This window comes from Lissotriton vulgaris, chromosome 2_2, assembly GCF_964263255.1.
Source record: "Lissotriton vulgaris chromosome 2_2, aLisVul1.2, whole genome shotgun sequence".
Taxonomy (NCBI): Eukaryota; Metazoa; Chordata; class Amphibia; order Caudata; family Salamandridae; genus Lissotriton; species Lissotriton vulgaris.
In genome coordinates this window covers 105,211,340-105,227,280 of record NC_141688.1, presented here as the reverse complement: position 1 = coordinate 105,227,280, position 15,941 = coordinate 105,211,340, and the positions used below count along the sequence as shown (strand labels likewise).

Genomic DNA, 15,941 nt, shown 5'->3' with positions numbered 1-15,941 from the left:
CGGGGGGGGGGGGGGGGGGGGGGGGGGGGTCCTCCACTGCATCTGACCTCTGCCTGAAAAATGAGGCTGTGGAGGTGGGTATGGTGGGTAGCTGAAGTCAGAGTATGGATAGTTGTATGAAGGACCAGGTGTTGGAGGTTCAGATTCACTTCCGGAACTGTAGGATGAGTCGGAGAACGTGGTATATGTTCTACTACCTCTGTATCCACCTCTACCTCAGTTGGCGATGACAATCTTGGACACGATTCGCAATGGTCTGAATGAGTCAGAGAGTAGTCATGCCCAGTTGGCTAATTTTGGTCGCTGACGTGCTCAATCTGTATCTCAATAGAGATTGTTTTAAGTACTATGGGATATTTTATGATCCCCCATTTCGGCTCAGGGATCTGAAGCCTTTGAAATTTCACCGCATCTCAAATGAATTTCGATACTCATAAGTTGTCACTAACTTTATCCCTTCACTGTCCTTTTCCCTCACAGCATCACGCTATCCCACTCCCAATTTCCTTTCTTGGGGCACTGTTATTTACCAAGTAATTTGGTCCATTCTTTGTGATTAATTTACAGTGTTTGTATATGTTCTTTGACTTCACTTTCTGTAATAAATTCAAGTAAAGATACACTGTTCTACAGGGACCCTTTCTTTATACACCAACTTGCAGATGGCAGGTACACTCCAATCAGGGCTTAGGGATTGTGCCCATCCTTCTCACGAGGGTGACCACACCAAGAATGTAGTCAGCCTAAGGTCAGTAACCAATAGGCTAGAGACCCCTAAAACGCCCCAGATACAGTATTTGGGGGGCAGCCCTGAACCAAGAAGACAGATTAATGCAACCTACGCCCAGCAGAGGAGACTGCAGAAAAGAACTGACTTGGCCCCAGCCTTGTCGCTAAAAGTCGCCATGTGCTGCATCCAGCGACCTCCAGAACCCCTGGGAGGACTGACCGCATTCAACAAAGACCAGATCTCCTGTGATCAGCAGCGCTGTTCAAAAAACTCCCAAGACAGACTCTGAACCTGCTGAGGACAAAATAAAGAGATGACCGGAACCACCACTGCACCTGACATCTATGGCTTGAGTCGGTGTGCCCCTCCGTTCCCAGAGGTCCCCCAGCGCTCCAGAGTTTGAGTCCACCGTGGGTGGACTCCCAGACCTCTCCTGCAGCCTCTGCATGGGCACCCCCCACCGTGTGGCCCGGTAAGGTGAAATCCTTCCTCCAAGGGCATCCCTGCATCCAGCTGCCCTGCGCCCTGGAGAAGAGAACCAGAGGTGCACTTATGTCCCTGCACCCTCCAACTTACCTGTCCAGCTGTTGGTTCCTCCCGGAAGACTTCCTGGACAGTCTGCAGTCAAAATCCAAAAAGGGCAACTCCCATTGAAAACAGGGCACCAGAGGTCAAATCAGCACCCTGCACCCCACCACCCCTGTGCTCCTGTGGGTGCATCTTGTATGCTAAACTGTATCCCCCTTTGCCCTGAGCCTAACACCAGGAGCTTTGCAGCCACCAACCGGAGTCCCCCATGGGATAACAGTGGGCCTCAGCACTCTGCACCCAGCTGCCCCAGTGCTGCTGAGGGTGTTCTGAGTGCATCCTCTACCCTGGGGGAACCCTGGTTCTAACCCCAGAATACCAACTCCCACAATAAGTACTTGCCTGCAAACTAACTTTAATTCCTTTGATAGGATTGCATTGACTGTTTTCCTTTCAATTCTTTGTGGAGTCTGTATGAAACATTGAAAAACTGCAAATGTACTAAAAGTTAAGTACTTACCTATTGTTTAAGAATATCTGTGATATATATATATATATATATATATATATATATATATATATATATATATATATATATATATATATATATATATATATATATATATATAGACATATCAAACTGATTAGCAAAAGTAACTTTAAGTAATGTACTCAGTAATCTGTTGAGTAACTGCAAAGTAATTTCGAGCTGTTGACTTGACTGTAAATCAACCAACTGCATTTGTACCTGCATTAAACTGTAAATCACTGCATAAGATTTTGCAAAGTATTACACCTGGCTTGGCTTGGTTCTAGAAATCAAATAGCTAAATATTTTTTTATACAAATTGGTCGATCATACTTTGAGTGACAATTTCTTGCCGGAGTACAGCAAATGCTTAACACTACACTCTGATAATGCCTTGCTCTCCATTTGTGGTAGTGTGGGCGAGCAGTAAGATGTAATCTACTTTAAACCTCTGCTTACCTTTGGGATTCCACCGGACTCTGTGACCCCTATACCTCATTTTGGTATAGTATATAAAGAGCCAGCTTCCTACATTGGCCGGCTTCACACAGGATTTTGACCTCATGGGGTAAGTGCCTTTGTGCTCTGAGGTCAGCAACAAAGCCTGCTCTGGGTGGAGGTGCTTCACACCTCCCCCCTACAGGAAAAGCAGTACTTGATGGTGTAGGAAGCTGACGTAGTGTGGTGGTGTGCAGAGACACTTGAAGAAAATCCTTGCCCAATTTAGAACATTAACAGTTTTATGACACCAAAATCATTGGAGTCAGGTAAGTACTTTGAGATATTTAAGCATTTTACTTTAAAGCCTGGAATGGTTTTTGAGGTATGAGCCTCTAACTCAGTAAAATTATCCTATGGGAGAAACCTACACTGCATACATATACTTGAGCGGCTGTGGAAGGTGTTTAGGACTTAAGTTGGTTTTGCAGCATGAATCTTTCTGGATTCACAGTGCTGTGCATTATTCCGCGGTCTAGTGGCTGGGTCCGGAATCGTAGTCTTTCTTTTTTTTTTTTTTTCATAGCCCAGGTGGGCCTCAACGTCCTACCTTTTGGTGTACTTCCTGTGACATCAGCATGCTTCCTGTGGAAGCTCTCACCTTTGGGCACCATCTTCACAATCTTTTTTCTGCCGTTTGGTCTGGATCGTCACCGAGAGGTTCCAGAGTTTTTAAGAGGAAAAAGCCATATTTTACACTGCAATGATTAGAGAAGACGCCGAGAAACAAGATCACTGTACTGAGACGACGGAGGAGAACTTCGACGTCCAAGAGAAAATGTGCACACAGGGGGCCCCCTGAGCGCAGGAATGGACAAAACACCTTTCAAATTCTGCCGTAACTGCCACCACATGTACGCGCAGAAGGACCAGCACAGTTAGCAACCTCTGCCTACCGGTCGACCACGAGAGCAAGGATTGCAACGCCTGCCTTAACCCTGAAGACCCTCAGGGTTAGAGACAGTGAAGAGCCAACTACAACATGCAAGGCAAAGGCCGACCTCCGTCGCTTCGGGACCAGGGCCTCTCCAGCGAGGAAGGCTACATCGCCGAGGGACCAGATGACTACACAGTCGTAGAGACAGATAAGAAAACATCTAAAGAGGTAGGAGAGACGTCGACCCCTAAAGCCCCGACAGACTCTGAAGCCTGCGTCCAACTCTCGAAAAACAAAGTGTCCACAAAGGGAGCACTGGCGCCGAAAATCTTGACAGCTGCATCCAGGGACAAAAACAGCCCAGCGGACACTTCGCAAAGGACTCCCAGATGGCGAAAGCTGGCAAAGCCACGGTTGTCTAAGTACGTCCCTGAAAATGAGCCCTCTACTTCGAAGGAGAAGGATCCGAAGGCTGCTTCGACGTCTACAACTACGTCAAAGAGGTCTGCCGAACACCTAGAGGAAGAGGGCCTATACTACGAGGAAGGAGACTGACCAGCGGATGAGTTTCGGTTCTGCAGAGTCGGTAGCACAGGACCTGGAGTGGCAGGACCTCTATGCCGAAAGCCCAGAAGAGGCCTTGGAGACGTACCCTTCAAGGCCTTCGTCGCCAGATGAAATTGGGGTCTACAACATGGTCATCAGGAACGCGGCAACGGCTTATGGAGTCAAACTGGAGGAAGGAAAACCAAAAGCATGCTTCCTCTTAGAGACCCTGCTGCCCACTCAAACAAGAAGTCCATTCCTCCCCCATGCTTCCAAGTGTCCTGGATCAAGGGAGGGAGGCATTCATAGACCCGGTGAACTGCAGGTCTGTCACACCTAGGACAGAGCCTAGGACAAAGAAGAAATACAAGCACTAAAAACCCCCCTACATCCAAGGATCCGTCACGGTGGACTTAATTATTGCGGCACCAGCCAGGAAGAGGGCAAATGTTCCAACAACCTCTGGCCCACCACCAGACAAAGAGTAAGAGGATGGACCTAACTGGGAGAAAAGTAGAGGGGAATGCAGCGGTGCACTGGCGCATTGCAAACTCTAATGCGTTGGAGAAGTGTGGCTCAGGGGTTAGAGACGGCAGACCCGGAAGCTGAGATCGGCCCTGGACCAGGGTTCAATTCCCCGCCTCGGCGGGTCGTGGGCTAAAAATTCCACAGACTCGATAATTCTCGCTCCGGTGCCTTCTCGACTCATGGGTTCACACTCTGCGACTCTGGGCAATAGCTTGCTTAATCTCCACAACGGCCCCTCACGGCGGGATACCTGGCTTTCACCTTGTGGATACCCTGCCGGGGTTATCTCACAGGGGAATACCAGGATGGGTTCCCTAAGCAAGCGCCGGGAAACCCACTGCGGGTAGCTGTGCGCTATATAAGCTCAAATACATTACATTTACATTTAATGCCCTACTAAACAGACATGCATACCAGCATTGAGACCAGCTCGGACAGCTGCTGAAACACCTCCCTGAGCAATACCAACAGTCGCACCTGTTGGAGGAAGGCAAGAATATAGCAAATTCATGCCTGAAATCAGCCTTTTGGGGAAAAGAAAAGACTTGCACTCCATGCAAAACGGAGAAATACTACACCCAGAGCCAGATAGCCTCTGCCTAGCTGCATAGCTCCTGAAGACATAGAATTTGCACACCTAACGCTACCGGAGAGCACTTTGCGTGTGCTACGAGAGGCAAGGAGACCTACCACACGAAGGTGCTCTGTGGCAAAATGGAAGAGGTTCACACAATGGTGCAGCAAAAAAAGCTGGACAAGAAAATGACAAGGAATTAACGGTGCTAAAATATCTGACACCTGCTGAAAGCAAAACTAAGTTCATCCTCGCTAAGAGTACACCTAGCAGCATTGGGAGCCTACACAAGAGGAGAGACATAAAAGAGCTTCTTTACATCACAAGTAGTGAAAAGATTCCTGGAAGGGGCTAAAAGGATAGCACCACCCAAAAGGATGCCACCACCTGCCTGGAACCTTAATTTAGTCCTAACCGAGCTTATGAAGGCACCTTTCGAAGCCATTCATAAGGCATCACTACAAATGCTCACAATGAAGACAGCCTTTCTAGTGGCAATCACCTCGCTACACAGGGTAAGTGAATTGCGAGGGCTGACACTGCAAACCCTACATTCAAATTCACAATGATAGGGTGGTAATGAGAACTGACCCACACTTTATTCCAAAGGTGGTGTCCAAGTTTCACTGGAACCAGACAATACAAATACCAAGCTTCTTTCAGAAACCATCCACAAGCGCAGAGGGTAATGCACACTCTGGACGCTAGAAGAGCAGTAATGCATTACATCGAACTAAAGAGCACAGGAAAACAAAGCAGTTCTTTGTGTCCTTCGCAAGCAGTTTCCTGGGTAGACCAGTAACAAAGGGAACCATCACACGATGGATCGCACACACTATACAATTCTGCCACAAACAGGCAGGCTAAGAACTAGCAGATGGGGCATGAACCCACTCTACCAGGAAGAAGGGAGCAACAATAGCCTTCCTGGCTAACACACCCATTCAAGACATATGCCTGCGCTGACTGTCTGTTACCGACCGCCATCGCCTGTGTCTTCATTGCCTGGGCCTCGACCACGACGACAAGGCCTTCTCCGACTGTCGAGCCCTGACGTCTAAAGCTAGGCGGGAGCAGTCCCACAAGTGACTCGAGCTCTGGCAGTCAGCCCAGCACCGCTCGCGGTCCATGAGGTCAAGGGACCGGTCGCAGGGTCGGAGCCACCATAGCTCTTGGAGTAGTCTTCGGGCTCGAAGTCCTCAGGTAAGCACAAGAAGTCGAAGAGATGTAATCGCTCTTCCGACTCGCAACGATGCTCGCGTGACACGGCCGGGGTTTCGGGCGACACCTCCGCGGCTCTGCCGGCGCGGCGGGCGTCGCATCCTGCTTCATACCAGTCGGTCCCTAGGCAGAATGCGACGCCGGAGAAAATAGAGGCCTTCCTCACGGCCATAAGGTCGCTCACTCCTCCGTCGGGCTCCGCGGTCCCGACTGGGGGTCCCAGCGGGTTGGGCTCTTCAGCTCCGACGCCGCTAGTGACTTCGGTCCCGGCGCCGCAGGCCCCCGCAGGATCCGGATCCTGTCGTCGCCGGTCGGCCTCACGACCGCGCCGGCCCCCAGGATGGCGCCTCGGCGCCGTCCCAGATACCTCCCTCGATTCCGGCGCCGTTTTCGACGCTGCTAGGAGATTTCTACTTCTGTGACCCGGCCCCATCCTTTGGTCCTGAGTCTCAGGAGATGGGTGGCGAGGGGGATTGGGAGGGGTCTGAGGACCCTCTGGCACGAGAGTGTCCGTCTTATCAGGACTGGACAGGCGAGGTAGGGGAGGCCAGTGGTCTGGACACTGGTTTTGTCTCCCCCCTCCTACCGTGGCTACGGAGGAGGGGGCTGCCCATAATGTGGTACGGATGTGGGCGGCCAAGGCCTTGGGCCTGGAACTCCCCGTCACGGCCGCAAGGACTAACCTCCTCACTTGGGTCCTTAAACCGCAGGTAAGCTCAGCCGAGCCTCTGCTGCCGTTTAATGAGGCATTGTCTGATGTTCTTATGGGCACTTGTCCAAGCCCGCTACAGGTCCGCCTCTAGATAGGAACGTTGCGAGACGCCACCGCCTGGCTCCGGGCGACCCTTCTGTAGTAGGGGGATCTCTGTGTATAGTCATAATCTAGTGAATAGTCCCGCCCATGTGCGTGGACCCCGGAGCAATCAAAAAATCTCTTAAGGTGTCGAACATGCAGAACTGCACAGACACTTGAGAGCGAATTAAAGACCGATAATGCAGCCTATAAAACCAGGCTACACTGTCCAGTACTTAAACTAGAAATTCCACCAAAAATCCACAAACCGCAAAGCCTGTCCAGATTTCCCTTGCCTAAACAGCAAAAACCCCGCTGGAATGATAGAGGAAGACCTGGACAGACCAGCCCCATAGGCTGCCATTATGTGGCTCAGAACAGGATACTGTGCCTTTAGGAGAACTTTCCAGAACTTCACAGTATCCCAGAATGCCCTGGTAAGGTAAGGAATCTAATACTAACCTGTTTCTTTCAGATGAACAAGTTACTTACCTTCGGTAACAATATATCTGTAAGAAACAGTAGTTGGTATTAGATTCCTCCCCGCCCCACCCATCATCCCCGTTCTGCGAACTGATATCTAGGGTTAAGATCATCCCCTTTCAGGGCCCTAGTTCGTGGCACCAGTGTTTTTTTTTTTTTTTTTAAATGGCTCTGCATTTCTGGCGCGTAAAAGCTGTGTATAAGAACGGACGTCAGCGCGCGAGGGTGGCATCTAAGTACTCCGGCGACGTCATCCCGACGACTGACGTGGAGCCGCTGACGACGCCTACAGACACGCAGGGGTACTGCTACGCAAAAGTTTCCAGATCCAGTCTGACGCCTGGGGATATTCTAAGGTAAGGAATCTAATACTAACTGTTTCTTACAGATATATCGTTACCGAAGGTAAGTAACTTGTGTGTTTGGGTGGCTTGGAGGGTTGTTGTCCCTCTGTCTTGGGACCGGCCCTCTTCTCTGGCTGGGGTGGTAGGTTTACTATGGGTACCATAACTTTACGCATGTTCCTTGCCTTTGGGGCATTGTAGGGGGAGGCTGTCTGTGCTGACAGGGTGGCTGTGCAGGGCTCTGCTTGCTCTTTCTTCATTCCTGTCTTTGGGTTCTACAGTGTTGCCACTATTCTGTGTGGTGGTGTTGGTTACGTTTCTTCCCAGTTTTTCTGCTCTTCACACACTGTTCCTATGCTTCCAGTTTTTTATCTGGTAATTCCGCGTTATGGTGCGGAATAGTTCTCCAAAGAAAACTGACAAAGGCGCGCCGGGACGGGTCTTATGTGACCTCGCTGATGTCACGTGCGCGGACGACGCCTGTTTGGAGTCTGGTTATGTCGCCCAACCCCCAGCGCCCAGGGATGCTGTGACAAAATAGTTTCAGGATCCAGTCTCATGCATGTGGATAACTCTATGTGAAGGAATCTGCAGCTAGAATAGTCTCTACCAGATACATTGTTACTGAAGGTAAGACTCTTCTCGGTGTGACTGCTCGCGTTTTGCCCTTCTGTTGCCAGGTAGCTAATCTCTTGCTTTGGGGGGTGGGGTAGCCACTGTGCGACCTACCCCTTGGGTGTCTACACCGCCAATATGACCTGGCCCATAGTTCCTAGTTTCACCAGAGCAAAGATGGTGATACCCTACTTTGACTGTCCACTTCAAGTGGCCCACGTTAGGGATGTGTCTAGCCTGTAAGTATGACACTCATTCTGAGTATCTGAACTCTCGCCTTCTCTGGGGCTAAATAGACCTCGATGCAGTGGGTGGTGATCCCCAATACTGGGGCAGGCCTGGGTCGCATATCAAAGGCAGAAGGTGCATTACAGCCTCTGGCCTAATATGCTAAACTCACTAGCCATCTTGGAGGTGTGATCCCCTTCCTCTGAACAGGCTTTTTTTGCTGGCCTCGGAGTGCTGGTTATTTTCCAATTTCAGGCAATCTTTCTTTGGTTTCTGGAAGTTGCAGGACAGGTGTCTTCTTGCAGTGTCTTTGGAGTTGGATACAGGCCGGTAGGGCTTGGGGCCTAGTCGGTCATCTTGCTTCGCTTCACGGAGACTTTTGTCCTCCTTAGGTTGCAGGGAACTAGTTTTGTGGTCTGAGGGAGCTTCCTAAATACTAGGTTACGGGGGATTTTTTAAGGGGGTAACTGAGCCAATTGGCATCTTACATGGTGTAATTACATCCTCTATGGCACCCTCCTGTGGGTGGTGGGGCATAGTCCTAGCCCTGATTTGAAGTCCTCTCATCTTCAAGAACATGACTGAAACCTGCTTAACTTCGCCTCATCCACGTAAAGGGAATGAGTTTGCAAAGGTGAGCATACCCGGTCTTTCGAAGTTAAGCCGCGCAAAGTGGTTAGCAGCTGAGGCCGGTGGTTGCATTACAAAGGCGGCAGACAATTGATGCTTCCCTCTACGAGCACAGTGCTCATCCTGAGGTAGGCGTGACTTATGTCCAGTATGTGCATTGTTTCTGGTCCCAGAGAGCAAATTCTCTCCCCCCGGGGCCCAGAAATGTTTTGCAGACGGCCTAAAGCCAGGTTGTGACCACACATGGGTTGGCAGGTTTTCAGGTGGCCCCCCGAGGTGCCCTCTGCATACATGGTTTAATAAAGCTCACACTGGCATCAGTGTGGAATTAATACAAGGAGTTTGGTACAAAACACATTTCCGTGAAACCATCATAGTGCTGGGGAGCTCCAGTTGCCAAGTTTCCAACCCATGTACTCCTTATTGCTTACCGGGTACTTACTGTGAGAAGTTGGCCTGATATATAATGTTCACTATTCTAGTGAGCACTTTGTATCAGTCCAAACAACCCTTATTGATTGGTTGTAAGTCAACCTTATAGACCAGCTATCCTAGTAGCATGGATACGAGCAGTCTTCGGGCTAAACTCTAGAGGGCGTGTTAAGCCAGCTGTTCTACCATCACATATACCCCTTGAACACCAAGTGAAAGGACACCACACAAGTGTTATGAAAATAAACAGTGTATTTATTTAGATCACAGCAGCCCTGTACTCTTTATGAGGACAGGGTACTAAGCACACAACAAAACTCTTACGAAAATACTATAAGTTGCACAATTTACACAAATGCCAGAGGGGCACGAAAACCCATATACTCTAAAAGTGGAATGCGAAATTACTAGCAGGTAAGTACTAATCTCATAGGGTTTGGAATCGCTAGGACTGGACTACTGAACCTTCAGATTACTAGCAGGAGGCCTAGGGGGACTCTGGTGCAGAGTGTGCACTCACGCGGGATGCGGGACAAAGTCTATGGAGGCTAGTAAAAGCAAAGTTAAGGATATCGGACGAATCAGACTAGTTAGGCTGAAAACGAAAAAGGATCTGGACCCTTTGATAGTGAGGCTATGCTGGGGCACCGAAATGCCCTAGTTACCTAGCCCAGGGGCAGCGGCTGCATAGGTCTGAAAAGACGTCGGGAATCCTGGTTGCAGTCTATGGAGCCTGAAAGAAGTTGCTGGCAGGCGACCAGTGGTGAAGTTCGACGTGATCCAAGCCTGGATCGAAGATGGATGACACCTGAAAGCAGAGGGGGCCAAGTTCTTAATCACTAGCCAGTGATTGTGTGGGCACCAGGATGGCACCGGGCGAAGTCACCTTGACCAGTGGGCGACGCTGGGCTCTGCAGTCTCACGAACCAGGAGGCGTTGTCAGCGACCAGGATGTAGGTGCGAGCTGTCCCACGATGGTTGATGCTGTCTACGTCGCTGGACCCAGGATTGGGGCAACAAGTCTTGGCAAATTCAAGCCCACGCGGTGGACCTAAAATGGCGTCTGGAGTGGACCAGGAGGGTCCGGGGTGCTCCTCATTTGGAAGGGAGCAAGGGCCAGTCTGGAGCAACCAGACTAGCAGTGGTTATGTCGTCGGTCGTCGTCGGGAAGGCCACAAGCCAGCGGGCTAGTAGCCAGACAACGCGGTGAGCAGCAAAAAGCAGAAGGGCCCCACGCAGATCTCGTGGATGCTGGGGGGCTGGACTTCGGTGCTGGAGCTGCTCAGGGTCGGGGCTTCTCGGACCCCAAAGCACTCACCAGAGGATCCCTCGGCGGTCGTGCTGGATAGAAGTCGTGCAGTTCTGATGATGGCCGGTCCCTCGAGGTCTCGTCGCACCTACGGTTCTCAGCTTAGCTGTAGAGGTAGGTAAAGGTCAGAGGTGCCGGGGAAGCCGGGTCTCGTCGTGCTGGTCGGTCGGATTCCGGAGGAAGGACGTGCAGCAAACCGCAGTGTTCTAGATGGTGCCTGCGGGTGCAGGGTGACTACTCCTTAGCCACAAGGGAGAAATCTTGAGAAGAAGTAGAGTTCCTTTCGTAGAAAGTAGTTTCTTGATTCAAAGATGATCTAATTTGGAAGGGTCCCCGCTCCTGCCGTTATCCTAAAAAAAGGGGTGGGTACGCGACTAGGTCCTGCCCTAGGGGTGGGACCAGGAAGGGGGGTGGTTACACCCCTCTCCCATGCCGGACTTTTCCCAGCTCAGGGGCTGGTGTGCCCCTGGAACTGGTTCTAGCCGGCAGATGCATAGTGAGCACCGGGGTGCCACTTGCAGTCACCTTCCTCTAAAGCCCTGTCTACCCAGGATACACAAAACCCTGTCTGGGATGGTGCTAGCACCGCCCCTGACAGGAAACCCTTTGTCCAAGCTCCCCTCGCTGGAAGGACTCCCAGCTGCAGGGGTCAGACTCGTGTCTGTGGTGGCAGCATCCATTTTGTGATGCTGAGGCTCGAGTTAACTTTAACCGGGGTTCACAGTTACACACATGTCGTGTCCCTCTAGAAGGGTGGAATGCTAACCCCGTCGCCCGAATTTGCATGGGGTTAGTATTCTAATTCGTATGACCCCTTACTCGACATGTTTTGATAAAGCGATACCAGAGATGGCATTTAACCGCGAGGATTATAATCCCCTTAAGAGTATATGGTATGCGTTATCATGGAACAGCTATTAGGACTTGGTTCCGCAAGCTGCAAACGGGCTCAGCTCATGCCAGAGCACCATCTCACACGATTCCAAGCACTCTGCCTTCAGGATTGTCAAGGCCTGCCATAGGAGTGACTGATAGGAATCTGTGTGTCCATTTTAGGGTTAGATATAGGTATACTATATCTAAAGCAAAGGGTGATTACACCACCTTGCCCCAGCTGTCGTGCAGCCAGTTGTGTCAGATTTAGATGGCCAGCCAGGGGTGGCATAATACATGCTGCAGCCCCTGGTAGGCCCTGGGTACACCTATGCCCTGAGTTACAGGGTCTGATAAGGTGGCCCAGTACCAATTGGATAATGCACCTAAGGTACACGTGTCAATTTAGTGAGAGAACAGCAAGGCTGTGGGTCTGATTAGCAGGCCCACAGCCAGAGAAGTCGTAAACCAGTGAAGCAAAAAGCAAAAATCTGGGGTGATCATAGGATTGCAGACCCTACTCTCCTACACTTACGATATTCAGGAATTGACTTGAGTATTGTAGGGCCATATCTACTCGTGCAGAAATGCCCTCACCTGTTGTATAGTGCACCCTGCCATAGGGCTGTCAGGGGTAGGTGTGAGGAGGGGAGAGGCACCACCAGCTGGGGTGCACATGATCGAATCCAGAGGCTAGGAGCACGTTTAGCTAAAGAATAATTAAGGCATTCGGTGAGTAGAGAAGGTCAAACCACCGGCATCTTGTGCAGGGCGTCTGGTATCAGTAGGTCATAAAAGTCTGAGCAGGCGTCATGAGGAAGACTTCCGGGGACTAGGAGAGCAAGTCTAGGTAGATCTGTAGTGAGTAGAGGTCCAACAGGAGAGAGGATCCTTTGTGGGAGAGCACACAACATGACTTTGAACTAAAGTTTTCTTGTAATTATTAACACTATTGTTTTTCCTGCACTGTTCTCCACTGGTCCACTTGACACTTGTGCCATTCACCTTTTTTTCACGAGCCCATATGTGCAGTCTTCTATGGTTTACATTTCACATTTAATGTAAATAGTGCTGCTACTGCTTTTTCTATTTGTTCTAAATAGACTGCTCCTTGTGGTGTTCTAGCAACCATTCAAGCCTCCCTGTCTTTCCTTTTTTGCAACAATTGTGCAGTTTTTATATAACTCTTTCAAATATTACCTGTTTGGAAGTTGTCATTTGTTTAATACTTATCACGCAGGTCTCAACTGGGTATACAGGTACCGTTTGGTTACCTTAAGCAGTGCTGGTTGGCATGGCATGGTGTGCAAAGTCAACTTTGTTTTTCCACTGCACCAAGGTATGCAAGCTGCAGTAGCATGGCCTTTGAGAGGGATCTCTAGGGGAACTCTTCAGTCCCTGTAAGTCCATAGAATAAGGTACCTTGGTACATAGTGCATGGGAACTAAAGCTTGCAATAGTGGTAGTTTTGGGGAAACACTGGTACCTGGTTAGCAAGGACCCAGTAAACCTCAAAGTGGCATTAAAAAGTTGTGGAGTACTGCAACAAGAACCTCCACAATGATTCTTATAAATTGAGTAATGTATGCTGTACTAATACAATTTCTTTATTGTACGATGTTTGAACCCTAATAGACACGAACGTTTTGTTGCTCAAAGTGAGCCCAAGAAAACACTTTCGAGTGCCAGAAGAGAGGAGGCTGGATTTGAGCGATATACTAAAGCCTTCACTGATTCAAGAAGGAATGATGTTGCACCTCAGAGAAATGATATTCGTGACACTGACAGAAGGGAAGTGAGAGACAAAGACGAAAGGAGAACCGTGGTGCTTGATCGACCTGTTGTGACTAGAAGTGACAATAGAATAAACAGCGCAGCTATTCATGGAAGACATCCCAGGGATACAGTCTCATCTCAACAGCGAGGAAAAAGTTGGAAGACTGAAGCTGGCATTTCTTTAGATAAGCGAGACCTCAGGTATAATTTGGTTTCTGATATGTATTTCATGTGGCTGCCAGCTCTTCAAACCCCTAGCTCGATTGACCATGAAACCACATGCACTACTTTTAGGTCTGACTTAAGCAAAATTAAAACAAGACACATGAAAGTGAGCACTAAGCCGCCACTAGACTTCAAATTGGTGATAGTGTGTGTGAAATAGGTCTATTTTGTTTGATCAGTTGGTCACGTATATTATTTACTCATGTTTTTTACAGAGGAGAGAGGACTGAAAGATCAGCAAGAGATGTTAATGCAAGCAACATGAGGTCTGTTCCTATTAGCCGTAGCAGCGCATCTGCCTTTGGGAGTAGAGATGTGGATCGAGGTGTAATAGTGATGGATCGAGGAAGTGGTAATCAGGTAAGGTACTTTCCCTTACCTGCATTTTATCCTTTGGCATTTTCAATTCCACCCGCAGAACTTGATTGATAGTCATAAAATCCAAATAGTTTTGACTGTGTGAGGTCATAGAACACTTCTGAACCATTGCCGACATTTGGATATGCTGATTAGCCATTTTGGCCTCAAGCCTTTTCTTCCTTTTTCTCCACCTCTTGGTGTTTGCTGTCAAGATCTTCGCCCTGTCATTTCGCCGACTCTTGAATAGACATCACACTAGTTGAGCTGTCGTTTTGATTTCGACACAGAAGCCATTTATCCTCTACCACCCTTGGATTTCATGGGTCGTTCAGGAGTCTGTACTGCTGCGGTGTGCTTTATGAAGGATCTGATGAGGTCTTTCTTTCGACTTGCTTGCAGTTGCTTAGGGTTTCAATACCACTGTAGTCTTTGAGGTCTAAGGCTCCATTTACCTCGGTTTTTGAGGTCTTCTTGGACTTGTATACGGCATCTACAATTTTGACTTCTGCTTCGACATCCCCTTCTGGCCCCTCTGCGACGTTCTCTTCCTCGTTGCTAGACCGGCCCAAATGTCTCAGGGATGGTGTATGTTGGCCCTGCATAGTATGGTGGGTTACTCAGTGGCTGTTTTTTCCTCCAGGGACTTTGACACAAACAGCGCAGGCGTTGCAATAGTCGCTGCGATGATCCACCAGTAGACAGAAATTGCAGACTGGGTGTTGGTCCTTCTTCGCGAACTTGTGATGGCAGTTCTTGCAGAACTTTAATGGTGTCTTGTCCATCACAGAACAGAGTGCCCCCTGCACTCTCAATTTCTGTGTTCATCGATTTAAAATACTTTGTTCTGCTCCCAGAACTACTCTTGGTAACGTCCCTTTAACTCTTTCACTCTGGAAGTAAATTTGAGTCTTTCTTTCAAAAAAAAACAACCTGAAAATGGCATCGAAAGGCAGCAGCTTCTTGGGAAGCAAGACTTCCTCACAAGGTGCCCCAAATAGAGGTGCGTCGATGCCCACCAACTAACACAATTCGGACAAAAGTTTTTAGAGAAGATTCTTGACCCAACCACTAGAAGAATGAATAATGCACAGCAGATTAATCCAAACATTTTTCAAGCTGCAAAACGACCCAGACAGGTTTACTAGAAGTTTTCCTTAAAAATAAATTGCTGTGCACATAAGGTGATTTGTTCCAAAAGCGATCGTTTTGATGTGTAGAATATGAAGGCATGAAAACCAGGCAGTCTGGGTTTGTGAAGCTACAAATTCATCTTCAATTGGAGCCTCATCTGCTAGTTAACTCTATATCCAAAATTTGTGGCAGATGTCCTCTTTAGATCTGATCTAAAGCAGCCTCCCTCACATGTAATGAACCTATTGTTACAGGTAAATGATTTCTTTTGCAGCATGGATCTCTAACTTCACATGCTGTGCATCCATTTTGTAGGCGTTAACAGATTATCTAGTAGCTGTGGAGGAATAGAAAGATGGAATGTAACAAAGTAAAACTGTCCCACTTTTGGATTTTCTTGATTAGATTTATCAAATGCTTTCTGAATGTGCGATGATTGATACTGCTCTACACATGCTCTTTTTTTAACTTGTACAGGGTGTCGACAATGCAAGTGAATGTTTCGAGCAAAGCACCGGAACAAGAAAAGATTTTCCTAAGGAAGCCTAAATACTATAAACTGGAAAACTTTCCAGAGCGGGACGTGTAAAGGTGCTCCTGAAGGAGACGACTCTACCAGAAAGAGCAAGCTCTCACAGTGGGGAAGCTGGTGGGAATGATGGCATCCTGTTAATACTTTACACAAGGCTGTATGAGGCCACTTCAGGAATG

The 15,941-nt window shown here is 48.8% G+C and overlaps 1 protein-coding gene across 4 annotated transcripts in view; it reads left to right on the top strand.

The window, feature by feature from the left end:
* The window catches only part of SLTM (SAFB like transcription modulator), a 225,770-nt gene that overhangs the window by 130,889 nt on the left and 78,940 nt on the right, over positions 1-15,941 (top strand). For all 4 annotated transcript variants that reach the window (XM_086959379.1, XM_086959378.1, XM_086959377.1 and 1 more), the window contains 2 exons: positions 13,374-13,715; positions 13,955-14,099. In XM_086959379.1, coding sequence (XP_086815505.1) covers positions 13,374-13,715; positions 13,955-14,099 — 487 coding nt within the window. The remainder of the gene's footprint in view (positions 1-13,373; positions 13,716-13,954; positions 14,100-15,941) is intronic.